At 36.3% G+C, this 26781-nt stretch overlaps 6 protein-coding genes across 14 annotated transcripts; 2 read left to right on the top strand and 4 right to left on the bottom strand.

The window, feature by feature from the left end:
• Positions 1 to 1846: 1846 nt before the first annotated feature.
• On the bottom strand, positions 1847 to 3389 carry ATDAD1 (Defender against death (DAD family) protein). Its single transcript, XM_021444850.2, has 5 exons — positions 3215 to 3389; positions 3049 to 3096; positions 2579 to 2666; positions 2455 to 2498; positions 1847 to 2194 (listed from the first exon to the last, which is right to left on the bottom strand). Exons 1-5 carry the CDS (start codon positions 3299 to 3301, stop codon positions 2111 to 2113), a joined length of 351 nt encoding a protein of 116 aa, XP_021300525.1. The 5' UTR covers positions 3302 to 3389; the 3' UTR covers positions 1847 to 2110.
• A 476-nt stretch (positions 3390 to 3865) lies between these two features.
• On the bottom strand, positions 3866 to 7225 carry LOC110414095 (las1-like family protein). Of its 2 annotated transcripts, none has more exons than XM_021425169.2 (9): positions 6929 to 7225; positions 6747 to 6838; positions 6587 to 6658; positions 6346 to 6452; positions 6192 to 6247; positions 5910 to 6084; positions 5507 to 5590; positions 4968 to 5258; positions 3866 to 4795 (listed from the first exon to the last, which is right to left on the bottom strand). In XM_021425169.2, exons 1-9 carry the CDS (start codon positions 7112 to 7114, stop codon positions 3999 to 4001), a joined length of 1860 nt encoding a protein of 619 aa, XP_021280844.1. In that variant the 5' UTR covers positions 7115 to 7225; the 3' UTR covers positions 3866 to 3998. The 2 variants fall into 2 exon arrangements, with proteins under 2 accessions (XP_021280844.1, XP_021280837.1); XM_021425162.2 differs by having other exon boundaries at positions 3866 to 4813; positions 6929 to 7224.
• Positions 7226 to 7748: 523 nt separating this feature from the next.
• LOC110425394 (NAD(P)-binding Rossmann-fold superfamily protein) lies at positions 7749 to 10458 on the top strand. Its single transcript, XM_021440300.2, has 7 exons — positions 7749 to 8035; positions 8381 to 8483; positions 8559 to 8647; positions 8757 to 8812; positions 9297 to 9443; positions 9556 to 9681; positions 10102 to 10458. Exons 1-7 carry the CDS (start codon positions 7938 to 7940, stop codon positions 10380 to 10382), a joined length of 900 nt encoding a protein of 299 aa, XP_021295975.1. The 5' UTR covers positions 7749 to 7937; the 3' UTR covers positions 10383 to 10458.
• A 50-nt stretch (positions 10459 to 10508) lies between these two features.
• LOC110425385 (uncharacterized) lies at positions 10509 to 13167 on the bottom strand. Its single transcript, XM_021440290.2, has 5 exons — positions 12901 to 13167; positions 12704 to 12777; positions 11723 to 12360; positions 11357 to 11468; positions 10509 to 10910 (listed from the first exon to the last, which is right to left on the bottom strand). Exons 1-5 carry the CDS (start codon positions 12973 to 12975, stop codon positions 10871 to 10873), a joined length of 939 nt encoding a protein of 312 aa, XP_021295965.1. The 5' UTR covers positions 12976 to 13167; the 3' UTR covers positions 10509 to 10870.
• Positions 13168 to 16638: 3471 nt separating this feature from the next.
• On the top strand, positions 16639 to 22354 carry LOC110426835 (inactive poly [ADP-ribose] polymerase RCD1-like). Of its 7 annotated transcripts, none has more exons than XM_021442166.2 (9): positions 16716 to 16789; positions 17733 to 17790; positions 18018 to 18175; positions 18345 to 19596; positions 20351 to 20592; positions 21001 to 21104; positions 21514 to 21699; positions 21795 to 21890; positions 22003 to 22354. In XM_021442166.2, exons 4-9 carry the CDS (start codon positions 18467 to 18469, stop codon positions 22063 to 22065), a joined length of 1821 nt encoding a protein of 606 aa, XP_021297841.1. In that variant the 5' UTR covers positions 16716 to 16789; positions 17733 to 17790; positions 18018 to 18175; positions 18345 to 18466; the 3' UTR covers positions 22066 to 22354. The 7 variants fall into 7 exon arrangements, with proteins under 7 accessions (XP_021297832.1, XP_021297841.1, XP_021297815.1 ...); XM_021442140.2 differs by lacking the exon at positions 16716 to 16789 and adding an exon at positions 16808 to 17010; XM_021442157.2 differs by lacking the exon at positions 17733 to 17790 and having other exon boundaries at positions 16639 to 16789.
• Positions 22355 to 22503: 149 nt separating this feature from the next.
• Positions 22504 to 26172, bottom strand: SKL2 (shikimate kinase like 2). Of its 2 annotated transcripts, none has more exons than XM_021442186.1 (8): positions 25922 to 26172; positions 25138 to 25328; positions 24864 to 25058; positions 24444 to 24505; positions 23802 to 23868; positions 23593 to 23711; positions 23003 to 23179; positions 22504 to 22838 (listed from the first exon to the last, which is right to left on the bottom strand). In XM_021442186.1, the coding sequence occupies exons 1-8, from the start codon at positions 26135 to 26137 to the stop codon at positions 22723 to 22725; spliced, it is 1143 nt and encodes a 380-aa protein (XP_021297861.1). In that variant the 5' UTR covers positions 26138 to 26172; the 3' UTR covers positions 22504 to 22722. The 2 variants fall into 2 exon arrangements, with proteins under 2 accessions (XP_021297861.1, XP_021297877.1); XM_021442202.1 differs by having other exon boundaries at positions 22983 to 23179.
• Positions 26173 to 26781: the final 609 nt, after the last annotated feature.

Genomic DNA, 26781 nt, shown 5'->3' on the forward strand with positions numbered 1-26781 from the left:
TTTAAAAAAAAAAATTGGAAAAGATTCGGTCTTTAGGACCTTAAGATCGGCGTATTTATATTATGAGTTATCTATGGAAAAAAGCCCTTTTCTCTCAGTTGGGCTGGTGTATTTTATTTCATATATAATATATATATTTATATATATTTTGTCGATGAAACTATGAAAGGGTAATTTTTGTTTATGCTTTCTTTTTTACTGAGAAAAAAATTGGTAATAAGGTATAAATATTTGATCATCTAGACTATTATATGCATAAAATGTATGATATTTTATTACATTGAATGCTCGTATTTTGTGTATATCTCTATGAAAATTATTTTTGCATGTTCTCTATATGTTCATGCGACATGTTTAATGAAAATTATTGAGTTTTTCGGTGCAATTAATGAATTTAAAATGCATTGACAAAGTCAAATGAATTTCAAATACATCGATAAAGTCAAAATTATAGTCTTTAAAACATGTTATATTTATATAATGAAATGTGAGGATACTTATGGGACAAGACATTACATTGATGAGAGAAAAGGAAGACAAATGTTGAAATAAATTAACTCGACCCATACTATTTAAAATTATACAAACAAAGCATATGGTAGGAAAAATGCAAAGAAATAGTAGTAGTGGTAGTACATTACAAATTGGATTTGACAAGAGCCACTGTATTTGTCTCTTTTATTTATTTTTCCAAGGAAGAGACAATTAAAGCTTGGAAATGTGCATATGCCTTTGGGTCCATCCAAGCAGCCCTTGTTTATTGTCAAGTCTAATTAACATCATGAAAAATACTTCCGTTGTCATTTTTTGGATATTACAAATATATTTTTCATGACTTTTTATTATTTTATATTAAAAATATTGAAGATTTATATTATAAAAAATTAATTCTAATGTAAAATACTTTAAAATCAAAATTTTTACCTTAATTTTGGTAAAAATTTAAAAAACAAAAAGAGTCATGGAAGATATTCAATACAGAGCCAAGTTTGTCATAAATGCTTCAATCGTTCCATGTCATTGACATGGAACCCAATCTTATCCAAAACAGAGGCAACTCCTAGCTCCTAATTTTCTGACGGGTTTGCTCCTTTCGGCCAATTTTATAGGCTGCTTTTCTGGTTCTGAAGTTGCAACAACTACTCTTTCACCAGCCCGAACTGAGCATTTTAGCGGTAAGTGACAGTCGGACTAGGAATTGAACTTCCATGAAACTCTTTCATTTAGATTAATGCACGCAGTATTTATGGAATTTTTCCAGGGATAATCAAATGGTTCCTTGGTGACTCTTTGCAATAGCAATGATCCTTGTTTTGTACTCAATAATTAGTGCATGATCTTTCTATTTAAACCCAACATTATCAGAAAACCGGCTCGTCAAGTTTCACGAGACTCCAGCTCCCTAGAGGCTCAAATAAGATTTGACACAATGGGACAACAATTCAATCACGTGAATATGTAAATGTAAGTAGATAACTTGGTTCCTGATTCCACCGCACAACACTGCAACCATACTCGCAGTTGCCACTGTCACCACCACCATCTTCGATCCCACAATCAACTTTCTCTATTGTCATCCCCGTCGATATGCTAACCACAATTGTGGCCATTATTGACACCAACTAATTACCCTAGCCAGATAAGTAAATTCAAAGCAATTGGAACTTTATGCGGAATGCCTTCAATTTCCCCCTGCTTCTTACCCAGAAGAAGAATAATATTCCTAGATATGATCAAGTTCAAGCGCTAGGGAGTGGTAAACTTATGCGGAACTTAAGTTGAAACTGAATTTTACTTTTAGAAATTCCGTGTAGAACTTGCAAACTAATATCAGTAGAGGGATCCAAAATCTAAAATGCCTTGTGCAAAGAATAAACACATAAAGTAATCAGAACAAGCAAATTGACACTCCAATGTCTTCTGTTTCCCTCCAAGTAATTTCAAAACCCTTAAGACAAAGACAAACATAAAGTATCAACTACAGTTCCGCATTACATATGCTGTATGCATAGGCTCATAATAACGACCAAAGAACTTAGTTTCATGCTATATCCAGAATCATTGCCAGAAACTGAGAAAACTGCAGTCCAGCAAACCTGGAGGCACGATTTTATCCAAGGAAATTCATGATCACTAAATGGAGCACCAAGTTGCAAAGAACAAAATCCGCAAAAGCCCGCTCAGGTGGCAGATCCTGCAATTGATATGAACATTATCAGGTTAAGGATTTAACCTGCAGAGGATGCTCAAGCCTGTATACACCCCAGTTCCCACCTCATCCTCAGGGCAATAAAGAGAAAAAATAACTCTTTTTGTAGGGTTTAAGGCAGTTCAAAACCATTGTAAGAGAGATTTGAACTACTCAAATCATCTGAATTTCAAAAGATTTTGGTTCTCTCTCCCCTTCCTCGGTAACTACCCGAGTACAAGACAGAAAATATGGAAAAAACTTACCTTGAATTCCTTGTTTTCTTTGTTCACTTGAATACGAAGACAAACTGTATCCAATGAAACCAATCCGAATTAGTGTAAGAATACGTCTTTTAACCTAACAAAGAGTTATACAAAGTCCACTTACCAGCAAGGACTGCTGTCCCAACACAAGAAAGCACTCCAGAAAGAAATGAGTTGAAAGGAAATGATCCTACAATAGCCATGTACACTACCTGCGGATCATATATGCAACCAAATTAAACAAAATTTGGCTACAACTACTCGAACAAAAATGGGATTGCAACCAGGGGTGGAGGGAGAAGCATTAAGAGTAACAGAGCAAAAATCAAAAGATACATGACCTTGATCCAACGGTTAAATAGTCAGTAGTCTTATTCACATTCTATTCTAAACTAGTTTTCATGGAAAATTTTCACTACTATTACTTATAAACCCAATAATTCATTCAATCTATACTTGCATTTCTAATCAAAACTTCTGCTAATGACAAAGTACAGGATGTCCAACCAACATGTAATTATAGAAAGAAATCAAAGAATTGAAAACCCCATTTTACAAAAACGAACACAGATTTCTCAAAATCAATGGAAGTACCTGAATCAGAGCTGTGAAGACCGCGAAACCCACATATAGATCAATGATCTGTTTCACAGAAAACCCCCAAAACAGAAAGAATTAGAAATTCAGATTCGGATAATTCCAAGAAATAACGGGTACTTCATAGGAGAGGGAAGAAAGAGACAGAGAAAGAGAAAGAGACCTTGAGATTGACCGGAGTGGCGGCGTAAGCAGAGCGAAGAGAATGGAAAAGGGCTTGAGCGTCCTTGGTTGATGATGATCTCCCCATTTTCTTTTTCTCTCACGATTTGCTTCGGCTCCTTTCTCACTTCTCGCTAACTAAAATGTCTCCTACTGCTAAATTGGTTAACTCTAACGAGTCGTCTGAGTCTAATACTGTATCGGGTCAACATTGATTGGATCTCAGGATTGAATCTCGATCGTTCATTTCAATCTAAGTCTTATTTCAGCCCTTTCATCCCTTATTTCTATTAAAATTTGAAATTTTATTATATTATAAGTGTTTAATAATTGTTAATATGAAAAATAAATTTATAATATAAAAAGGTAAAAGATCAAGTGTTAGAAAAAATCTATTTTGATACATCCCGAAAATAAAAGATAAAAAGAAAAGACCGGAAGAGTTTAGAAATTATATATAAAAAGTTATTTAATTTGATGATAATTTATAACAATTAACAAATGGTGTTAAGTAATTAAATTTGAACTTTAGATGTTGAATCCAACCCAAAAAATGAGATAAAATAAAAAAAAATTACATGTTAATTTCAGTTTGGGAATTTAATTTTATTGGTACTTAGATTGGTGCCAACCAGTATAATGTACGCATGGATTTTAAAGAAGGATTGGAAAAGGATTTAATAAAACAAAAAAAAAAGTGAAAAAATTGACAGCAATGGCTGTTCCAGCCACAGTTTTGAATACAATTGAATATAAGCAGAGCAACACTAAACACTAAGCAGTTCCTACACCAAAATCCTTACAGCAGATGATAGAGCCTGGAGCTCTGTTTGCCCAACCTTCTTCCAAAGACCATCCATCATAAGAAGGCCAGAGGTGTCTGGTGAAGAAACATCTTCACCACCCGATTCGCGGTTTCCTATTGTTTCCTTTACCTTCTTAGGGCTTGACAAATCCAGCAACCGGATATCATCACTAGCTTTTCTCTTGCCACTGCAAAGGTTAAGTTCACCGTTCTCCTTCCCTTCCACTAATTCTGTATCCCTTAGGCAGTCGTTATGACAGTCAAGCACTGGCATACAACCTGAAGACCCGAGAGCACGAGGCAACATACCAAGAGGACATGGGTTCCATGATTTTGCCACAACCCATCTGTTTGAATTTCTAACATCAACAGCTGTTTTGACAAATGTGCTCTTCATTTGGCGGAGTTTAACCAGTTCTAGCTTCTTAGCAGCTTGATTATCAGATTCCTGCTCTTGCCTAACAGTTTTCGAAATCTCGAGTGAAGAATTTTCTCCAATGTCCACTGTACTTGACAAACCTAGTGACCAAAGTTTGTTGAGTTTCTCCATCAACACACTGTTTCCAACCAGCTGTGCAAGATGAAGGGCAGAATCCATGAGACGCTTGTTACCAAAAGCTGACACCAAGAGACATTTACGAAGGAGCTCTTTGAAATTTTCATTTGACATGCTTTTCCCTCCAGAACCTTTGGCAGGCTTTAATTCCGAAAGATGTCTGACCAGCCATGCAAACAAAGATGAAAGATGTTCTACTTGGCAAGCCTCCCCGCTACGGTCTGATGATGTCAGATGCCCTTCTCAATAAGAATCAGGAAAAGAGAAAGGCAAAAAAGAGAATGAAAACAGGTAGACCGAGGTTGAACTCTTTCACTAAGCTAGAAGACAGTGTGCAAAGACCTAGAGTAAATTCAAAAGGAGGTACAACCAAGTCAATAACTACATATTTACCCGTTTGATATTTCAATGCTTCCTTTGTCCCAATCATATCAAGAACCCTCTGAAGAAGGGCCAAAAGCAAGTCTGGTTCCTTCTTTGAGAATTTTGTTATCACAAGCTCCCAATCATCCCATGAAGCATGTTTATCTTGGCCTGCTTTGGAATCTTTAGCAAGGTCCAGAAAACTTGAGGAATCTACAGCCTTCAGCAAGAATTCCAATAAAACTGATACTACTTCTGAGGATGATGTAGAATAAAAGCTTACAAGACTTTTCAAGATTTTAGCAATCTGTTTCTTAAGACCTGAAATATCAGAAAATTTATAATGTTAATATAGACATGAACAGATGTCTCTTCGTAAATTTCCCACAACAATATCCCAAGCCAGAACACTAAAAGAGAGAAAACCTGTAAATTCTGCATACAATATACACCCTTCATATTTTTTTGGATAGAGCATTCATATCAAATGTAACAGTATCCCAACATGTTAAGTATTCCCACTCATCCCCACATGTACCAAACAAAAACAATCAGGGAGGATATCTTACCTCCAGATTGGGATGAATGGACCTTGCCTGCCATAAGTGAGAAAAATTTACTACGGCCGCAAAGGTGATTGAACTGCCTGCTACCTGTTAAGAAATAATGATGCATGCTATTTAAAGAAGAACAGACCCTAAAGGTTAAAAAGGAAAAGATTACGAAATGGCACCAGATAATGTGGCCCAACACATATAATCCAAACCATGCCATATTTGATGCAAGTCAGAAAGATTGTCTGATAAATAATCCATGGAAATATATTGTTTACACTTATATTAGTTACAGAAAAAAAAATCAAATTTTTAGCATCAAACTATTGGGTTATAATCACAACTGAAAGAAGAGACAAAAGCTCTAATGTTGACTTCTCCACAACTATTGAAGAGAAGGGAAAAACTTCACAAGCACCTTTTCCTTTGACGAGGAAAGATCCAAGTTCAGGACTCTGCTGAGCTTTTATGCAGAAATCCAATTCACGGAGTTTGGATTTGATTTCTTTTCTAATATTAATAGCTCCATCTCTTTGAAATGGAATTTGCTCCTTCTGAGGTTCCCAATAATAGGATTTCAGCCAATTAAGTGCCTAAAATTAGAAAGGATTAAACGAAAATTCATAAACTTGAAAAAGAAAAATAACAGCTTGTAAGATAAGGATGATGAAGAGAATAAGAAAATAAATCAAGAGCTTACCACAATTGAGGAATCCCGAACAACAGCCAGTGCTGGGAGTTCCCGGTGAGAACCCTCTGCAATCAAACCAACATCAAGAAACAAAGCAATCTGAGTTCTAAGTCTACATCAAAGAAAATAACTTATGAACTGCAAAACGATTAAAGCTGCTTACCATGACGAACATCAATCAGCTTACGTGGAATACCGATTGCGTCAGCTGCATCAGCAATGGAAATCCCTGTTCTCTTGCGTGTCTTCTCAACCACACAGTTAACAAGCCTTAAAAGACAACACAAAAAACATGACAAGCATAAAACTAGGAAAGGTAAAACCTTTAGACATAAACTAACTGTTTTACTACTCTTCCATTTTTCACTCCCAAGATTTTCCCAATTACTAGAAAAGAAAATTACCTCAAGATTGCCATACAATACAACATAGCTAGCATTTGTTCCGAATGCAAATCATCCTTCGATTTGTCGCCTCTACAGTTAGAAGGAAAACATAACTACTTCGGGGAAAAAAGGGGGAAATCTTAAATGTAAACTAAATAGTACTAGAAATCGTGGTTACCGGAAGAAAGGGTCGGTCTGCTGAATTTCAATGATTGAAGCAGTGACATCAATCACAACCGGTAAACAACCTCGGCTACGCCACGCCGATACCTAACATAGAAAACATTACGGGAACGTTAAAAGATTTTCCGGTAAACAAAAAAATGAAAAGAGGAAAACAAATAGAGGAGATGGTATTACTCTTGAGAGAGCAGAGGAAATCATGGCCGGAGAAGAGGAGAAGAGAGATTTTCTCACGGATTCCCACTCGGCCCAGTTTAACCACGGCACCAATTTGTAGCCGTTGGATGATGATGATGATGATGATGAAAGTTCTTCATTATAAGCCGCGATCGTTTCTTCTTCGAACCATAACAGTCGTTCCATTAGGGAGGCGAGTGAGCTGAGAGACGGAAGAAAAAAGCGGGAAAGAGAGAGATTCGAGGGAACGAAAAAACCCTGACTCGACAACCCCGTCGGATCGATAAAGTTCGAAGGGCTTCTTTTTTATTTTTAAACCCTTCACGAATCAACGGTCACAAATGAACCTCCTAATCTCAACCATCCCAAATGCACGGAGCACAATGTGTTGAGTATCTGTTATTTTGTTGCAACAAACAAAATAAAATATTAAAGATATAAAGTTTACAAGAACTTTGTATTATATTTATTATTTAATAAAAATTTTAATTTATTTTAATTAAAATAAATTATTTTTTTAAAATAAAACGAATTTTTAATATCAATTATTTTTTTTTTATCCACATGACATATAAACTCATTAATTCACGTCATAAGTGATAAAATTAGAAATCAAAATTAAATTAATCAATTATTAATAATTAATTTTTTTTCTTTAATTATAGTAATTTTCAAAAAATTTATTCTTTTTTTAAATTAAAAAAACTGAAAGTTTAAAAATTTTAGATTTTTTTTAAAGAAAAATGGAAAGAAATGTTTAGCAGCCACTAAATTAGTCCATTTAAAAAAAAACTAGCATTTTCATTTTTTTTCAGAAAAATAGAGGTTTGCAAATAAAAAACAGGATTGAATGGTAAATTGAGGCATCAAAAACTTTAAAGCCTGTAGACGGTAGGAGTTTGATGCCACATGTACATCGCGCGACGGCCCATTTGATTGCCAGCAACGTCTTCTCCGAGATTACCGCCTCACCGGTGACGCTGATTGCCTCATTTCCTTTCGCGGCAAAATGACGTCGTTTCGGGCCTTCCTTGCCGTTACAGCTCCTCTCTCTTCTCTCACCACCGCTTCCTTTCCAACTCGGCCCAACTCACTTCCTCAGAACCGGTCCTCTCCTTTCTTCTCCACACAATTTTTTTTTTTTCTTCCTAAACACTAAAATTGATATATTAGTATTTATGTGTAGTCTTTTTTTCCCCAATAAAACGGATAATTATTCATGTAATTTCCTTTATCAATCCGAATTTATGCATGTCGAAGCAAATACATCTGTTTTTCAATTTCTTGCTTTTACAAAATTTTTGCCTTGTTTCGGCTTGTCAATTGAGGAATGTTTCTTTTTCTTTTTGTTTTGGGTGGAAATTGAAATCTTTTGTCCACTTTCTTAGTTACTTGGAAGTCGAATTCGACAGTGTGACATTGGGTTTTTCTCTGTGTTCAATATGATTGCAGCTTGTGCAAGTTTGGTGTGAATTGTAGATATGCAGAAGCAGGAATCAAAGATGACTCAAGATCCCCTACCATAGATGTCGTGGCTGATGTCAAGAGCGAAAAGGTATTATCGTTTGAACTCTGCGTGTTTGGGTTGTTAATAACCACAGATTGCTCACCAACATGGTTTCCTTTTTAGGTTGTTGTCTTAGGAGGCAGTGGTTTTGTTGGTTCTGCGATATGCAAGGCTGCGGTATCCAAGGGCATAGAGGTTATAAGCCTTAGCAGGTCTGAAAGTTATCCAACTGATTTGACTTGCTTATGTTGCCTTTTTTGTGAGTGATTAAGAGCTTAATAATTTGTTTAGAAACTTGAACTTTTTGATTATTTCTTTCAGGTCAGGGCGCCCTACTTACCCAGGTTCATGGGTGAATCAGGTTAATTGGATATCAGGCATGTTTTGTTCTCCTTTGAATAGATCCATCTTTATTAAAGTTCTGTAATGCAGATAGTCTTACAACAATAGAGTGGAGAAACTCTCTTGCTTGTAGACTTAGAATTTGCCATAACATTGAATGTCAGGTTCTGAATTTGCTTTTAGAACTTTTCTTCCTTTTGGAATGGATAGCTAATATAGCAAGGATGGCGTGATTGTTGATAACCAGTTAGCCACGTTCTTGTTTAGAAGTTCAAGATGTAACATCTCTCGAAATGTTGCATCTCTCAACTGAAAAGAGAGAGCTATATGTCTCCATTGTTGCTGCATAGGTTGTGCATTGGTCCTATTACCCTTTGAGTAGACTATTGCCACTCCACAGGATGTTAGATTTTGGTCTATGTAAAATCTTTCTTTGCTGTTCGGCTCATCTTAGTCTTAGTTCACTTATCCTCATTTGTCTCTGAATGCAATATAAGGAATTATCTAGTTGTTACACAGGAGATGTTTTCTATGCAAACTGGGATGAAATACTTGTTGGGGCTACAGCTGTGGTTTCGACTCTTGGAGGTTTTGGCAGTGAGGAACAGATGAAAAGAATTAACGGCGAGGCTAATGTCACAGCTGTAAATGCTACGAAGGATTTTGGTAAGGATTATTAACGATCAACTTATGGTCGTTTAAATCCTTAACTTGAATTCTTGCTAAAGGATTTTGGCAGGGAGTATATCCTCTGTAATATCTTCCCTTTTCCTTGCAGGGATTCCCAAGTTTATCTTAATCTCAGTGCATGATTACAACCTACCATCATTTTTACTATCATCTGGATACTTCACAGGAAAGAGGAAAGCTGAATCAGAAGTTCTTTCGAAATATCCAAACTCTGGTAATCTATAATGACTAACCTTATTGGCTCTTTCTCATGTTTGGGAAGATATTTTAGATGCCTGTCTAACGATTTAAAACTAGTAGCAAGAAAGAGATTTCTTGCGAACAATGGTAGGGGAGGTCAGTTATGTCAAAAGTCACTTCAGGATGAACAAGCCTTAGTCCCACTAAGGCAAGGGAAAAGGGGAGACTAGCTAACTCACTAGCATCTAAGCGAGAATTACCAAAGAAGAGTGATGATCGATACCTGTTCAAATGCACATCATGTACCTAATGCCATGTGTGGATTCTTTTGTTGAACTTTAACCCTTTCAACTGATCCTGTTTTACCATCAAACACCCTCTGCTTCTCCTCTTTTTAACGTACTCATCCTTCTCTACTAAGTGTCTTTTAACTTTTTTTTACTTCGGACTTCAGGTGTTGTCCTAAGGCCAGGTATCATATATGGAAAGAGGAGAGTGGATGGTTTTGAGCTTCCGCTGGATCTGGTTGGGGAGCCACTGGAGAGAATTCTTAGCGCTACAGAGAACTTCACCAAGCCTTTAAGTTCTCTTCCAGCATTTGATCTGCTCTTGGCTCCGCCTGTTAGTGTAGATGATGTTGCATACGCAGTCATAAATGCAGTAAAAGATGACGACTTCTTCGGCATTTTCACAATTGAACAAATCAAGGAAGCTGCTGCAAAAGTGAAAGCTTGAATCACTTAAATATATGAAACTAGTTGTTAGTAACCTATATACAGGACCTGGATAACAAATGATACTTGTTTTAACATCCTTCATGTTGTCCTTGATCGTTCAAATTGACTAATTACAAAGTTAAGCTGTTGTAAAGTGTTTCAAATTTATTCATGAAAAATATTTTTTAAAATATAAGGCAGCAAACCCCAAAGGTCCTGAAGTAATAAAAAGAAGCAATTAACCATAAAAGGTTTTACAGCAACCCTTCCTTGCCCTAGAGGAAGGGAAACAGCTATCTCTCGACAAATAAAAACTTGATATATTTAGATTTTAAGCAATTATACAGCAAGAGCTGAATGAGATACAAAGCAACCGGTGATTGGGTGACTTTGTCACTGTAAGCCATGTCAAAATACAGTCTATAAAACTTGCAACACGCCAGATTATTTGTTTTTATATGAGCAAAACTTGGAACAGCTCTGTTCCTCATTGCAGAAGAATGCTTATCACTGCCGTTTCCTTGCAATACTCTGCTCCATAAGATACCTGCACCTCAATGTCAAACTCCCATGATCAGGAGCGTTCAATAAAACTTCATTATTTGATATACAAATTTAAAGGCATACTTGCGGAGATATATCGATAGCAGAAGTTACTTAATACAGTCTCATGAAAGGCAATGTGTAGGCATAACTCACATGAAAGAAATGGATGAAACATCCAGCAGGAATATACATATGAAAATAACCAATAAGGCAATACTCTCTTAGAGATCACATTAGACTGGATGTCTGATACTTAATGAATTAGCCTCTAGCTTTTTATCACAAATATTTATGGTAGCCCATCAAGACAAATTTATATATGCCTGATCCTTGTGAGCCCTCAATCAGCACTAGATTAGGAAAAGGCTGGCTCAGCTTAAAGATATATTTTCATAGATGCTCATTTACCATAATCATTAGAAAAAGGGGCATAACGGAATTACTTACTTCCCCGTGTAAAAGCCTGCAGAATACCATGCATTTAAAAGTACAGTGAGATCAGTTTCACAGGTAGTACTTTGATTCGTTTCCCCTTCACCGTCTTTCTTCTCCTTGTTGTCTGCACTCAAGGAAAACGTAAATCAATCAGAAATTTGAACAAGGACATTAAAATGTGCTAAGCAAAAATTTCACATAATCAAAGAATATTACAAGCAGAGTATGATCATCAAATCAGGCAAAAGTTATAGGCATAATATTATCAATTACATGTTTAGTTGTAACGATGATAAATTGACAAGCATAAAAATCTGCTTCAAACAATAGACAATTGCCTGATAACTCCTAAGAACAGTTGGGAAAAGCCATACTTACCCTCATTTATATTAGGATTAACAGAAGCTTTATTCGTCATGGAGGATATTGCTCTTTCTGCAGCTCCCATAGCTGTTTTGACAATGTCACAGTCTATGGCTGTGGATAAGGTTCCGCGAGCCACTGCACTATTTGGGTTAGTGCTAGCTTTACCAACACATGTCCCACCCAAGGAACAGCAAGGATATGATGTGCATGGAGTCACCAAAGATTGACATACATATGGGCAACACGAACAGATGACAGTTGAGTGTGAAGCTTGACTTGTATGAATTGGATATTCCTGAGAAGTACAAGAGGTACCCCATTGCGCAGCTGCACTAGAACCCTCAGCAGGATGTTGGTAATTCCAGCTACCAAATTGCTGCATCTGCTGCAGAAGCTTTTGTCTCTTCTCTTCAACCTCGTAATACTGGCTAAGCAATTGGTTATAGTCTTCTGTACCTTGCACATCTGAATAGCCTTTATGGCCATCTTCCTTATCCTGCATTGGCAGATTATTTGATGACTCTATATAAGGTTCAGGCATCTGCGAATTTATGTTATCATTTTCTTCATCTGGTTGAAGATCCTTTGCCTCAGCCGACTCTGTTCCAGTATCTGATGTAGCATTGCTGTTCTCTCCTGCATCCCTGTGTCTTCATGAAGCAGAAGAAGTGAAAGTAAAAACTTAATATTCAAGTCTCAGGCCAACAATGAAACAAGAAAACTTGAATAACAGTAAAGAAGCAGAAAGAAAATGCAGATGACAAGATTCTACCCTCAAACAACATATCTGAAAATCATCAAAATCGAACTTCATATAAACGATTCATTCAATCAGCAATAGAAACCATGACAGTTTCCTTAAAACAAAAAAATCCCATCGTCAACAGCATATTCATTCAACAACAGTTTCTGAAAATTACACAAAACTTGCATTTCTGAGACAAAGGTATACTAATATTCATAACCTCTAAAAACCGGGAAAGAAAGGCTTACTTCATAGCTTCATCACCGCATTGATCAACAACAACAGAGACATTTGCCTCACTGGTTTTCTTGCCATGCATCCTCTGCAGAACAAAAATGCAAATAACAATTAAACAAAATCCAATTACACACTTAAAAAAGTTTGATTGCAGCTGAAAACTGAGAAAACCCAAACAAAATCAAACGTCAAGAAGAGAGAAGGGAACCTTGTATTTGGACATAGCGCTGTCGAAGGCGTCGACGAGGGCAGAGTCGTCCCAAAGATCACCTTCTTTGCCCATGTTTTCTTCCTCTGTCGAAGGATTTCCCCGGTTCCTAGAACCAGTGGAGGGACAGCCAGACGGGGACTAAAACTAAAACCCTTCCCCAGTTTTGTTTCATTTGGGCCTAAACCCCAAAGCAAGCACACTATAACATGTTAAAGAAAGCCCGAACACCGGAGGGCTCCAGTCTGAACCCGGCCATTAGCCCAATGCAGCGATGCCATTTTCCGATTTAGGGCCACAGATGGCATTTTCAAGTTAAAATACTAAATAGAAAAATAATTATCTCTTTGAGTTCGAGGTAATAGTTTATAAATAATTAATAAAAATAAGAATAATAATAATAATTTATTCATTATTATGTTCGAGTAAGTTATGTAACTTATGAAGAGGCATTGGTGACTAATATAACGAGTGTACTTGAGCACAACACAGATTAAAAGTGAAAGCAACCATCTTGATTATCTTAAATATCTTTTGATGTGCATATATTTATATCATTTAAATTTAAATGAAGCATAACGGTAGGTTGAATGAAGAGCTCGATGACTGTGTTGGGACTAAGTAAACTTAAGGATTTTATGCATCAAGAGGCTTAGTGGTACATCTTTTACTACATAATTGACTGCTTTGTGACAATTAGCATGGAGCTTGGTGATATTTGTTTTTCTTAGAAAGCTTCTTCTTCCTACAAAGAAAGAGTTGGAAGACCAAGACCATAAATTAAGGTCAAGTGGAAAAGGAGAACGCCTTGTTTATTGGCTCTGCGGCAAAGAAAAGTCACAGCTTCACTTTCGCTTTTAAAAGGGGAGGAAAGACTGGACCAATCAATCATATGCCTGCACCCACAGATTTTTGGGTTGTGCTGCTTCCCTCTGTCCCTTTCCCTTCAATAACAATATATATATGTACATCTCTTTCGCTTCTCTTGCCATGCTTTCCTGAATGAATAACACAAAGTCTTTCTTTAGCAGGACCTGGTATGCTTTTGTTTTTTTGTCCCAATCAAAAGAGGAATAAGGACAGAAAACTTGGTCATGTTATTGAATTGATAACCTTGAAAAGATCAAAGCAGAGTCATAATCTAGCTGTAGTATGAATACCCTTTTGCAAGAGTTACTTTAGAGTGGAGGGAGTTTCTATAAATCTTCAGGCCCAATGCTCTAAGAAAGATCCCAGAAATTTAAAAAAACAAAAAAAGCAAAAAAAGATAAGCGATTGAATCAGACCCCACGCCCATTTCCTAAAATCAAAAGGCATATCGAGACACTTGAAGAAAATAGCTTATTCTTCGATTATTTCAAACCAACATTCATACTTTCTTTGGTAGCTTTATAAAATCATATGCTCATTCCTAGTCATGGCCGGCGCAGAAGTCATCTACTTGGCCAACAAGTTATTGATGCTGAATATTGTCCATGGAATCTTCCAATCAGGAAAAGAAAGCCTCCTTCTACATCTTTACCTAATCAAATTCAATAAATCAATTAAAAACACAGTATCTATTCTTCATCTTCCGAGTAATTCAATCTGCAAATTAATAGATAGTAATTTACTAGTCAATAACTCAAATTCATTCTAATTTTTTCCAATACAACCCAAAATTCATCTTTGGTGCACGTTTTTGATAAGAACGATTTTTCTACATGAATTCTTGGTTATTAAATTGAATATATTTAGATGCTATTTCTTATAAGATGTCTATTAAAAGATAACGTAAGTATCTTAAACTGAGTTCAACGAGAATAAAAATTTGGTGCGGATGAATCCCAATAACTTAAAAATTCTTTAAATTTGATGCAAATTCAGATTCCAAAGGCAGATAGAAAAACAGAACTTAATAGGGGAAGTCTGAATTTGGGGACGGTAAAGAAAATATACTGATATTAAGGTTATTCTCATAGCACTAGGATCCAAGCAGACAGTGTTTGGGTGTTGGAATTTTAACGTTTTGATCGAATCAGATGCCTTTTTACTTTTCTCACTACTTTCTTACCGATTCCCGGAACCTGCTGCCGCCAGCCAAACATGGAAATGTTTCCCACAGAGGCGTACACCAACCGCAGCCTTGTTTATGGCTTGGGTTTCCACATAGGAATGCAAGCTCGGCCCAGTTTTTGTTGGCCTTGGATTGTTAAGACCAAACCCAACCGGTTCCAAATCATTATTCTCTTAAAATAACCCCTTTTTTTATTTTTAAATATGTTCCAAAGTATCAAAAGTATTTTTCTTATTTTAAATTTTCAATAAACAAATAAAGAATCAAGAGTTTTAGTGATCTTGGTCTAGTTCTTCAAATTTTTGAGAAAAAAAACCTAATTAATGAGACTTATTTAAATGAAAAAAAATGTAATAAAAGAGATTTAATTTTATAAATTAAGTACCACTAATAATCAGGGTGAGCATTAATCGGCTCAAAACAAAACAATTCATGGAATCTTATTGAATTTAGATAATTTGAGTCGGATTTAGATTTTTATAATTTACAATTAAATCAATAAAAAAATCAACCATTAATAATGTTCTCAAATATAAGTTATTTTATAATTAATCAAATCAATTATTCCAATTGCTTTTCACACGAATTCAATTAATTCAAAATTTAAAATTTTAAAATCAAACTGACTAAATCAATCAAATATTGATATTCAGCAACGGGTCATCGTGTCTCGTTTTTTTTAATGACTTAGAAATAATGTAGTTGAAGTTGTAGTACTACTATCACCTTCTCCAGCAAGTAGCGTTAAAGGGAGTTTCCATTTACCAAGTCTCAATCCGGCAGTTGATGTGCAAAACATTTCTGCATTCTTTAGGTTGAGGAAGTTTCCCACTGCTACCAAATAATTTAAGTACCAATAAGGATAGTACCATAACAACAAATAAACACTTAGTTGGTATTTACACAAAAGGGCCCCACTTTGGCTAAGAGACAAGCCTTGTGCTGGTGTGCTCTCACGCACCCAAATATTAAAGATTGACGCGAACCTCACGAACTTTATCTTCTTTAGCAATTGGGTCCCACCCTCTCAATTATTCCACTCCTGCATACCAAACAAAATCATATCAAGTCAACAGTATGTTCTCTGATTTCCCGATTGTACCCCACTGAAGTTTTTGATTTTGCAAAATTACCCTTCTTAATTAAACTCGATAATTCTTGAATATTCTTGGGGTGAGTTTGAATTTAAGGTTATTGTATTCATTTTTTAAATAAGTTTAATTTATGATGTAATTATGTTTTTTTCTGAAATTTTGATGTAATTATGTTAATTTGATTAATAAGATTAATTTAATTTATTTATGATGTTTATTAAATAGATTTGTATTAACAGTGTTTAAATAAATTTATTAAATATTATATCATATAAAATTTACTCTAATTTATTTAACAAATAAGTTGATCATGTGATAACATATATTATAAATATTAATAAGTTACATAAACATGACATGCTGACATGCTTATGACAATGTAATAAGAATTAGAACAATGTTTCTAACAACCGCCTTTAGGAGATTTTTTTTGAATGTCGAAAATGACCCTTTTCAACCCAAACTGATCAAATGTCTTTCCTCCCGTGTGTAGTTTCTGCGTCAACCAAACCGAAGGTCCAATCAAAATCGACACGGTGACAGACAGCTGGTAACTTTATCAATCCCCCGCGATTAACGTTGGATGGTTGGATCTGCCCTTGCTTTTCGTCCAAGTAAGGGTGATAGAGAGAGAGAGAGAGAGAGAAAAAAAAGAATTCACGGGGAAGCAATGAGAGACAGAAAGGTGCAAAGACCGCCGACTCTGGAAACGCCGTCAACGCTGGGGGATAAGAGACAGGTTCATTCTTATTAACGGCGTCGTATCTCATTTTGAGCTTAGGGTTTTCGAAATTTCTCTTTTTTTTTTTCTTTTTTCTCTCTCTCGCTCTCTATCCCCCTCCCTCTTCTCTCAAACTATCTTTCTCCCAAAAAATAAAAAGGAGAATTAAAACAAATAAAAATAAATGAAAAACCCTCTCATATCATAAAAGAATCACTACAAATTTATCTCATCCTCAGGTAATATCTTTCATTTTCTTTTAGTTTTAGGTTTCTGTGGGTTTTTTTTTTGGTTGGATTTAATTTTTGAGTCCGGATCGCTTAGATCGGGTCAGATCTTGGCTTCTGCTGGGCGTTCATTTGATTTTGTTGGATAATTAATTTTTTTGAAGGTTGATTTCTGTGAATATTTTGTTTTTTTGGAGGATCAAGAAGGATACTCTTAGATTTTGCGAGAAATTACAAGATTTCTTAAATTCCTAATTTTCGTTGTTTGACTCAGTTTTTTGAGCCAAGAAAGCAATTTAGTTTGTTAATTTGGGTTGAGTTTTCTATTTTCTTTTTAATTTTCCTGATCTCGCCGTTTTTACGTGAAATTACAAGAATTCCTGAAATATTATTTATAGATATTTTGGCTTAGTTTTAAAGAAAATATTTAGTTTGTTAATTTGGAGAAAATATGTTTTAAGGTTGATTTTCTATTTTATTTTTCCATTTTAATTTTTTTTGATCTCGAGACTGAAAGTATTTGCGAGAATTTACCGGTTTTTCTGAATGTTGATTTCTTTGGTTTTGTTGATTTTTTTTACTCTGATTTCTCGGCAGGATTCATCGTAAGATTTAAATTTTCGGAATAAATTTTGCTTGTTTCATTTTGCGGTTTGAGGTCAACGGGGTTTCATTTTGTTGATTTACAGATTTTCGTAGTTATTTTTTTTAAAAAAATTTGTTCATTTTTTCAGGTCAACGCTGTTTGGTGTCTCAAGATTTATGTGATTAATAATATTTACTCCGATCCGAGTAAGGATTGTGGTTTTAGTGAAAATTCGTGTGATTTATTGAAGGTCAACGTGGCGTTTGATCTGTAAAATTTGTTGCTCAGAAACTCAAAAGAAGGAAAGAAAGAAAAGGGGAAAAAATTGAAGAAATCTGTACATTTTTTATTCATTTGAACTTATTAAAGAAAACAAGAATCCAGAGAATTGTTGAACCATAATTTTGAAATTTGTTTGCCACAATATTTTTAGGTGCTGTTATTTGATGCAATAGGAGGCAGGGCTTCTTAATGCTGTAGAGTAAATAAGGAAGTGGCTCTCTCTTCTGTGAATTAACCTTGTAAAAAAAAAATGAAGAGGAACATGTGCAACATGAGCATGTACAGGATCGACACTAACTGCAGTTCTAGGTATGCGTTCCTCTTGCGGCACAGTGATTCTAATAAGTATGGTTTGATATGCTTTGAGCCACTTGTTTGACTAGTTGGTTCTGTTAAGTCTGAAGTTTTGTTAGTTATGTTTAACTTATATCTGTGTCTATTAATGTCCTGACTTCTTTTTTTTTTTTTTGTTTTACAGGATTTGCATGTCAACTTTTAGGGGGCAGTTTCTTTCAGATTGGTAGTGACTAGATTTCATATTCGTTTTTACGCTAGAAGTTTTGGTTTTAAAGTTGTTGGTAGGGATTGATCTAGGTAGAAATGGAAGCACAGAACGCCATGGTATTGGATAGTAAACCTGGGGTTCTTCATGGCATGAAGAGAAAACGGGCAGTGCAGCAAGCAACATATTTTCCTGGAGCTTCGCATGTGATATTACCACAATTGCCCAGTTTGAATTTATCACCCGAGAAACATGGCAAGCGGAGGAGATTAGAGGATTGCAATGGAAAAGTTGTGAGTTGTGGTTATCCTTCCAAAAGATCTTTGCTGCTTTGCTATTCAAATTTTAGGAAAACAGGCATTCCAAAGCGCATAATGTTCTTTGAAAATGGTGAATGGAACGATTTTCCCAAGGATCACATTTCCTCAATTAGGAAAGATCTTGACGCAAAGACACCAGCTATTCAGCTTGAGAAGGATGGTCAATCTTTTTTGCTTGATTTTTTGCATATGTTTCGACTGGACTGTAAAACTGGCTTGAAACATCCGATTGCTTGGATTGATGAAGCAGGTGGCTGTTTCTTCCCAGAAACATTTGCTGGTGAGGATGAGCCATACCAGTGCTGTGAGCATGAATTTGAGAATGATAAAGAATCCATGTTTAGTGAATCGTATGCCCCCCCTGAGATCAAGCTACAGCTTGAGATTGACATTAATGGTGTTGAGCAATCAAAGTTGAAGGAATGTAGTGGGGAGTCAAGTTCTTTTGATAGACATTTTCAAATTGCTCAGAAACCTGCATCCAGCCATTGTGCTGTAGAAGTTGAGGACAGTTGCGACAGGAATGCTGATGGCAAACCCGGCAAAGCTTTGGAGGATAGGACAAACTTAGTACCTGAAAAGGAGTTTGCAGGTGTAGAGTTGGAGGAACAGTTGGTTAAGAAGATGTTTCTTATGGGTATGCAGCATTGTGGAGGTGTGGATATTCTTGCTGTGGAAACCTGCTTCAGTGCATCAAAGCAATACCGATTTGAGTGTTTCCAGAAGCAGGTTCAAATTTTGGAGAAGTATCGGGGGAGTGCAAATGTTCAATATGCTTGGCTTGCTTTGTCAAAAGATGCACTGTCTACCATCAGGATGCATGGGGTTGGGCTTTCTGAGCTGTCTGCAATTCCACATTTATATGGCGCTGGTGTTCATCTTGCTGCAGCCAAATTAGCTAATGCCAGGTTGGAGATTTGTTTCAGTGTTTTCTGTGTGAATACTTTCGAATATGCAAGTTCTTTTGCTTTTTTTTTTTTAAATTTTCTGCGAAGAAAATCTGCAAGGCTTCTATTGTAATTTTGTTAATTGAGTAATTTTTTGTATATCAAGAGAAGTTCCTTTCTTCTTGCCCTCCAAAGATAAATGCTTAGGCCCTTGTGATTACAAAAGGGTTTGAGCTACCTACTTTTCAGAAATAGAGTAAGTAAACATGAACTTTTTTCCAATTCACGGCAAATGAACAAGTTATCAGTCACATTTTTGCCTTATAATGACACTTGTCTGTTTAGGTGCTTAGAATGTAGTGAATAGAACTGTTTTGTTACTGTCTTTTTCTTCTGCTCTTTGTTGGAAGTGTCCCAAAAGTACATTATCTTATGTTCCACATAAATAGTTTTCTCTATTGAAATTTAGGGAAAATATTTTTGTTGAACTTTTTATTCATGTTCTTGTCAGGCTCACTCTGAATGCATACTTCTTACTCTTGTGAAAAAAAAGTTACTTTCTTTTCTTTTTTGTCATTGATCTCGTCAATATTTTAAGCACTAATTGCTACTGGGTAGTGGTTGTCTACTTTCTTCACTGATTCCTTTATCTGCCACGTGTTTAAGAATCCCAACCAGATAAACGTTTCCTTATTCATCTCATATAAAATATTCAAGTTTATTTTCCATACTGTGGTGATTTTCAGGACTGAACACTTACTACTTATTTGTGCAGCGCAAAGTATTGTGATGTTGACGAAAATGGAATACAATACATGGTATTATGTCGTGTAATAATGGGAAAGATGGAGCTTCTTTGCCGTGAAAGTACACAATGTCTTCCTAGCAGTGAGGATGTTGATAGTGGAGTGGATGATCTTCAGCATCCAAAGTACTATATAATCTGGAACATGAATATCAACACTCACATACATCCAGAATTTGTTGTTAGTTTCAAGCTCTCCTCCATTGCTAAAGGTGGTACATTTCTCCTTTAAAATGTTTATTTGATGAATATATTCATTCTTAATTTCTTTTATCTAACATCAAATTGGATACTCTACGCAACCCATGGAACATGGCGAGTAAATTTTGATGGTTGCCAATCAACTAAACGACCTCAACGGTCCAATCTTCATTTCAAACTTGGATGGCAAAAGTTTTAAGTTTGTTAATTTAAGAAACAAGGCTTCTTCCATGATGCGTTGATATCTCCTCTTGGTGGGGCTTTTTGTTTTTTCATTCAAGAGATCACTCATCACTCCAACTACTGGTTCAATGAGTTAGTTGGCTGTGTCTTCTGCAAATTCTGTATGGCTATCATATATTTCCTTTTTTGAAATATTTTCAGTTCTTTAGCTCTTCAACTTTATGTTGTTCCGACAGGGCATTTGATTGGAAGTGAGACTAATCGTGCTGTTTCAGGCATCACTGCATCTTTGCAAGGACTTCAGGGTCGTTTTCCAGTAGTGTCATCTGCTGGTGAATTGGTGAGTAATATATGTGGTCTGCTGTTTCGTCCTGCAACAGTGTTCATTAGGTGGTTGCTATTTGAGCAATCAGATTCTTAACGCTTTGAAATCTGCATTCTGGAGCGGTAGATGCAACAAATTATTTTGTGTGATTCAGTGTGACATGTTTCTATAGTATCTATATGATATAAATAATTTTGACTTATGTCAGCAAAACTGGTGGAGGGAAAGGCGCACATTTAGAAGAAATTTAGAATGGAACTGAGTAATTTATCAGTTTCTGCATCATGAGACAATCTTTATGCCCATGTTTTCTGCTGTACAGCAACTCAGATAACCTTTGTACTTGGGATATATGTGTGGGTTTTGATATTACTTTTTTAGGTGAGATTTGCTTATGTTAACTGGTGATTCTTTTGTCATTTAGGGGAGTATTACTCACCAAACTTCAGATTCAGGGGGATCCCAAGAAAATGATACTAGCCTGGGTTCAAACACTTCAAAGACCCCTAAATCCCCCTGGATGCCTTTCCCGATGTTGTTTGCTGCTATTTCAACTAAAATTCGTCGTGTAGATATGGACCAAGTTACTAATCATTATGAACTATTCAGGGTATGTTCAATAATATGTTTAATTGTTAGTTTCCCTCTGTTGTTATTAAAGTTTTCTGATTCTTCTGTGTTATCTTTTTTTGGATGCTTCATCAGGCAAAGAAGATAAGTCGTGATGACTTTGTGAAGAAGTTGAGGTTGATAGTTGGAGATAATTTGCTGAGGTCAACAATAACATCTCTGCAATGCAAGGTATGAGTTAAAACCTTTGTGGCATGATTTAATGGCTTTGCAATGCAATAGCACTAGAATAGGTTGGTATGATTTAACCATATACTAATCCGGTTTTTCTGGTGATTTGCAGATACCATCTAGGCAGGACTTGCAGGTGGCGAAGCAGAACATGAAGGGTCCTGGCAGCCTCTGAATTATCATTTTATATGTTGGTAGCCTGCTGCGTTTGTATCCTTGCGGAGGCCTTCAGTTTGGTGATGTGCGGGGACTGTCGGTTAAAATGTGTCGACATGAAGGTACTGTAGGGCTTAGGTTTTTGTTATCATCGTGTAATTGTTAGGTAATTTTCTCAAGTAGCGAGAAGGATTTCACTCTGAACTTGTTTTTATGGTACTTTGTTTTTACGGTACTTTGTTTTTACGGTACTTGTTCCTAATGTGGACCGTTGTAATCAATACTTGATACCCGGCGCTTGTTGAGTTTCCCATATTTCTATTCAAAAACTGAAGAGGGCGGAGAAGCTTCAAAATTCAAACCAAATCTACCCCACCCCAATCCACTGAAAAGAAACAAGAAACCTATTTTCAGTTTCTTTTACCAGCTGTTGCGGCTAAGTGGTGACAATTGCGAACACGAAGAAGAATATCCCTTACTGTGTAATTGAGGAATTGGTCATAAGTTGAATGAAGTGTTTGAAGGTGCGTTTATGTCTGTGTTCGAATCCCAACCTCAAATGTGCTAAATGTAGAGAAAGTTATAAGAAAATTTTCTGCTTGAACTAGGTAGCTTTACAAAAAGAAATCAAGCAGTAAATTTCCAGACACAAATCGCATTTCTAGCTGTACAATAATCAATTTTCCCATGTAGCAGGTAGTCCATCAGTTGGAGTTGATGGATCACACCCTGGTGGCTTGATGTTTGGCCAATCCCCACGACATCCTAACCTTATATAGAGGCTCTTCTTACCTTCAAACACAAAGCAGACAAAAACAATAGCGAGTTAACAGGTTGGTTAGAATTGAATGCCCTACTGCAATTTCACATTAACACCTTCCCTTTCCTCACCCCCCTAACCTGGTAATGTCTGTTTATACATCTGTTTCCTCTTACCTACACATGAAGGGCAATACCTGGAAGTTTCTTGTCCGATAGAATTAACTGTTTGAGGGCACTTAAGGATGCTTGCGCTACGCTTTTGGCATGGTCAGCATCCCAACCCTGGAGCTTCACAGCCACATCTGCATTGGAGTAGCCAAGACCCCCGTCTTGAACAGGCCTTGTGGCTTCCTCCTTTGCAGAATCCTCATCTGCATTGGGATTTCGGGAGTTAACTGAAAATCATTTTAATAGCTGCTTTTTATCTGTACCTTTAACCTGAAATTAGGTATGCAGGCACTTTATCCTGACTCGTGGAGCATCTACTACTTGGTCGCAGAATAACTAAAGGACTATTTACAGTTATAAGTAAGGATCACCAGCTAAAATGATATACATGGAATGTATTTTAATGCACCCAAAGCATATATCATGATAGCTTAAAGTGAAGCCTGGGTTGTTGACATTACGGTTGCACAAAGTTAAGGGATTCTTACACCTAGTATATTCATGTGCAAATCTATTGGTCCCAAAGTTGTTGGAAACAACTTATCATCAAGAGAAATACAGATAAGAGTAGCTTGTCTAAAATTAATTAATGGATAAAGGGCAAACAAAACTGTACCTATAGCTTCAGTTTGTGACAACCAGACAGTAAACCCTGAATAAAGATGCCTCCATTTATCCGCCCTTCCAGCAGCTCCATGTGACCCTCCTAATGTTGCAACAACGGCCCGGACATGACTGCCAGAACAAGCAAGCAAAAGGAAGGCATGACAATATGTATTTGGTGACAAGCAAATTAAAATAAGTAATATAAGGCATATGCCTTACCTACTTAAGCTTTCCAATATAGCACTTTCTGCTTCAGCCACAGAGTCAGAACCTTCGGCCAGCACCCCTGGAAAAATCACACCAATTAATAGCTGCAAGCTGTTTAACAGAAATCTCTCCGAGTTTGTGAGCACTGGCTCTTTAAGTCATATGACATTGACAAGATATGAAGTAGATCATAGTGCATCTCTTTTGCCTTATGATGTAGAATGTCAAGGCAAGTGCCTAGGAAATTCATTACGGAAAAAGGTGTGCAAGAGTTCATCTCTGATGAGGATTTGTACTGGCTATAATGCACGAGGCAATATCAAGAATGACAACTAGTGATTCAATGGTACACAGATTTAAGAGTCGATACAATGTGACTCATTACACATGCGCGCACACACACACACACCCCCAAATATATATACATACATATATAAGCGTGACATCATCCAAAGTAAATTGTAAAACAGACTTGAGGTGCTTCTGGAGGAAAATATATTGACTTATAGTACTATAGACAAGGAATGAATGTATGTAACTACGTACGACAGAAAGCAAGGGAGGACATTGAGGTCCAGTAATGTGTATATCTTTGGGCCAGGGGCAGCCACTAGTAATTGACATTCACTGAAAAGGGAAAAAAATTGTACTCACATGAATCAACAGTTTGCTTGGTGAAAGTTTCTAACAACTCTTTTGTATCAAGTGGTGTGTACCTGAAATCATTTCAACCAATCAAATCATCAGAGGACACATTAAATCAAAGTTGGTTTGTAATAATCTATAAGCAAATCAAGTTACAATATAGTTAGGTATGATACAATTCTGGCTTTTAATGACTTAACCTAGATTACGACTATGTCAATGAAGGTCATGAACTTGAGGAACAAGAACTATTCTTTTTCTATCGGCTGAAATTAGGACAACATGTAAGAAAGATGAAGATTCACAATAACAAGTAACAACACATGTAATGAGAAAGTCAAGTATCAAGAAGAAGAATCAACAGGTATGTAACAAGAAACAAGAGGCAAAAAAGAGAGAACTGGGATTGGTGAAATGTAGATCAAATACCCAAGAGCAACAGCAAGTTCGCGAGCTACTTTTTGGTTAATTTCAGTGGAATCCCCAACAATGTAAATTGAAGTTCCTGTAAGGAGTTGCATAAAACCAGCTGATAAGGACTCCCATGACTCCACGATATCTGGCCATTTCAATTCCGGGTCCTGCTTTTTTAAGTTAATAACGAGTCGATCATCATCTATATACCTGTTCAAGACAAGACCGTAAATCTAAACGTGTAAAAATCTTAATAGATTTAAGTTCATTAATACTCAGTGCCACGAACCATATTGTTTCAGCAGGCTTTATTTTCTCAAAGAGACTGTCAGTTTCTATAAGTGTGATGAAGGACCCAGCCTGCCGTACGTTTACAGTTAGAGAAGTACCATCCACATCCACAAATATATCTTTGGCACTTGGAACATCTTGGCCGCCCAGTTGCAACCTTAGTTCCACTTCAGAAGACTCATCGGAGAACTGTAACATGCTCCATCGAATAAGTATGGCCCGAAAACAAACACAAATGATAAAAATGACTGGAAAATCAAAAGAATACATTCTCAAATTCATGAATTATGTATAGACGGATGGCCTTGGGAAAGTTTCCTTCTAGTCCAAGAGATTGTCACAAGTTTAGTGTTAGCATACATGGGGGCAGAGTTTCAATCCAACAAATGAATCTGAACAGATAATGGCATTGATAGAATTACATTGGCATAGTTATTTGGTTCAATTGATAACTATATTCATAACATTCTCTTCCTGAAAAGAAGAATCTGCTTTTCTAGTGACGAATTGCAACTCTATACAAGTAAACAACCTTCAGATTCTAATCTGGGTTTCTTATTTGGATTATTACACAATCAGAGTCCCAAAAAAATAAGGGAAAAATTGAAAATTGAGACCAAAATCAAAAGCCTCATCGGACAAAGAAAAACCTTTACAATTTCAAATATCAAGCTGAATTAAATTAATTGGCCTAGTCTATCTAGTTATCAGAAAAACAAGAAAGAAAGAGCCAAAAAAAGACCGCTAAAATATGCCTATAAATACATTCAAAGAAAATTTACCTCATAGTGGGTAGTGTTGGCGGAGATGGTGGAGAAACAGTTGTAGGAGAAGCCATGGAGTGGGCTGATGGGTCTCACAGAGTTCCATCCAAAGGCAGAAACTTTGGGTTTTGGGAAGTAAAAAGAATGTGTTTTGGTAGAGAAATGAAGGGTTTTGATAGGGTTTTGCGATGAGAAGCAGAGCGTGGCACTGGCGCTGGCAAGTGCACCAGCCATTGCTTACTTCATCTGATCTAGAAATGAAGAGAGAGAAACAGAGCAAACAAGTGTTACCAGCACTTCATTAAAATTAATGGGGTAATAAGCCCAATCCAACAAATCAAAATTGGGTTCCCGGGTTGGGGTTCTGCCTAAAAAACATGTTAACCATGGGCTGGACCTTCAACCCAAACAACTGCTTTGGACTTCAGTCTGTAAGACCGGAAGTGGGACAAGAAAGAAAATGGGTAGACCTCATTTGGGTTTTGGGGTTTGGTTATTGACCAGGAGAGTATCTGGCCATCTTCAGAAAGAAGTATTTCCAAGAATGTAGTGTATACTAAAAAAATCATTTGTTTTTGGAAAGGGAACAGAGAACTTTCTGCAAGCACCTTTACAGATTTGCCTTGTTGGTTTGGGAGAGAGTAAACTGTAAAGAAAGAATGCCAAAAAAAATCAATTGCTATTTATCTACATTCATGGTAAACTATGAGAGATTCTCTTGTTTGTTTGCACCTTTTTTAGGTTTAGAAAAGTCTTTGGCAAAATAGATAATCTCAGAGTCATATTGTAAGAGATGGGTGCAAATATCCATATTTACTCATAAAGGTTTTCTTGGACAGTTAAAAGGAAAAGAAATCTATAACAAACAGAGACCAAAA

The sequence above is a fragment of the Theobroma umbraticum genome, unplaced genomic scaffold (genome assembly GCF_002168275.2).
Source record: "Theobroma umbraticum cultivar Fairchild unplaced genomic scaffold, ASM216827v3 scaffold_30.0, whole genome shotgun sequence".
Classification (NCBI taxonomy): Eukaryota; Viridiplantae; Streptophyta; class Magnoliopsida; order Malvales; family Malvaceae; genus Theobroma; species Theobroma umbraticum.

Bases quoted from the DNA above. Each gene is read 5' to 3' on its own strand.
- LOC110425385 (XM_021440290.2), bottom strand. From the start codon at position 12,975: ATGGGCAAAGAAGGTGATCTTTGGGACGACTCTGCCCTCGTCGACGCC. The intron at 12,361-12,703 runs GTAAGCCTTTCT...TGCTTCATGAAG, and splicing joins TGCGGTGATGAAGCTATGAA to ACACAGGGATGCAGGAGAGA. The intron at 10,911-11,356 runs GTAAGTAATTCC...ATTGAGGTGCAG, and splicing joins GCAGGCTTTTACACGGGGAA to GTATCTTATGGAGCAGAGTA.
- LOC110425394 (XM_021440300.2), top strand. From the start codon at position 7,938: ATGACGTCGTTTCGGGCCTTCCTTGCCGTTACAGCTCCTCTCTCTTCT. The intron at 8,036-8,380 runs GTCCTCTCCTTT...ATATGATTGCAG, and splicing joins AACTCACTTCCTCAGAACCG to CTTGTGCAAGTTTGGTGTGA. The intron at 9,682-10,101 runs GTAATCTATAAT...TTCGGACTTCAG, and splicing joins TTCGAAATATCCAAACTCTG to GTGTTGTCCTAAGGCCAGGT.
- ATDAD1 (XM_021444850.2), bottom strand. From the start codon at position 3,301: ATGGGGAGATCATCATCAACCAAGGACGCTCAAGCCCTTTTCCATTCT. The intron at 2,667-3,048 runs GTACTTCCATTG...TATGATCCGCAG, and splicing joins TCTTCACAGCTCTGATTCAG to GTAGTGTACATGGCTATTGT. The intron at 2,499-2,578 runs GTAAGTGGACTT...CATTGGATACAG, and splicing joins TGGGACAGCAGTCCTTGCTG to TTTGTCTTCGTATTCAAGTG.
- LOC110414095 (XM_021425162.2), bottom strand. From the start codon at position 7,114: ATGGAACGACTGTTATGGTTCGAAGAAGAAACGATCGCGGCTTATAAT. The intron at 6,839-6,928 runs GTAATACCATCT...TTTCTATGTTAG, and splicing joins TTTCCTCTGCTCTCTCAAGA to GTATCGGCGTGGCGTAGCCG. The intron at 6,659-6,746 runs GTAACCACGATT...TTCTAACTGTAG, and splicing joins CAGACCGACCCTTTCTTCCG to AGGCGACAAATCGAAGGATG.
- SKL2 (XM_021442186.1), bottom strand. From the start codon at position 26,137: ATGGCTGGTGCACTTGCCAGCGCCAGTGCCACGCTCTGCTTCTCATCG. The intron at 25,329-25,921 runs GTAAATTTTCTT...AGCATGTTACAG, and splicing joins CCAACACTACCCACTATGAG to TTCTCCGATGAGTCTTCTGA. The intron at 24,506-24,863 runs GTATTTGATCTA...AAATGATTTCAG, and splicing joins GAACTTGCTGTTGCTCTTGG to GTACACACCACTTGATACAA.
- LOC110426835 (XM_021442157.2), top strand. From the start codon at position 18,467: ATGGAAGCACAGAACGCCATGGTATTGGATAGTAAACCTGGGGTTCTT. The intron at 19,597-20,350 runs GTTGGAGATTTG...TTATTTGTGCAG, and splicing joins GCCAAATTAGCTAATGCCAG to CGCAAAGTATTGTGATGTTG. The intron at 21,700-21,794 runs GTATGTTCAATA...ATGCTTCATCAG, and splicing joins ATCATTATGAACTATTCAGG to GCAAAGAAGATAAGTCGTGA.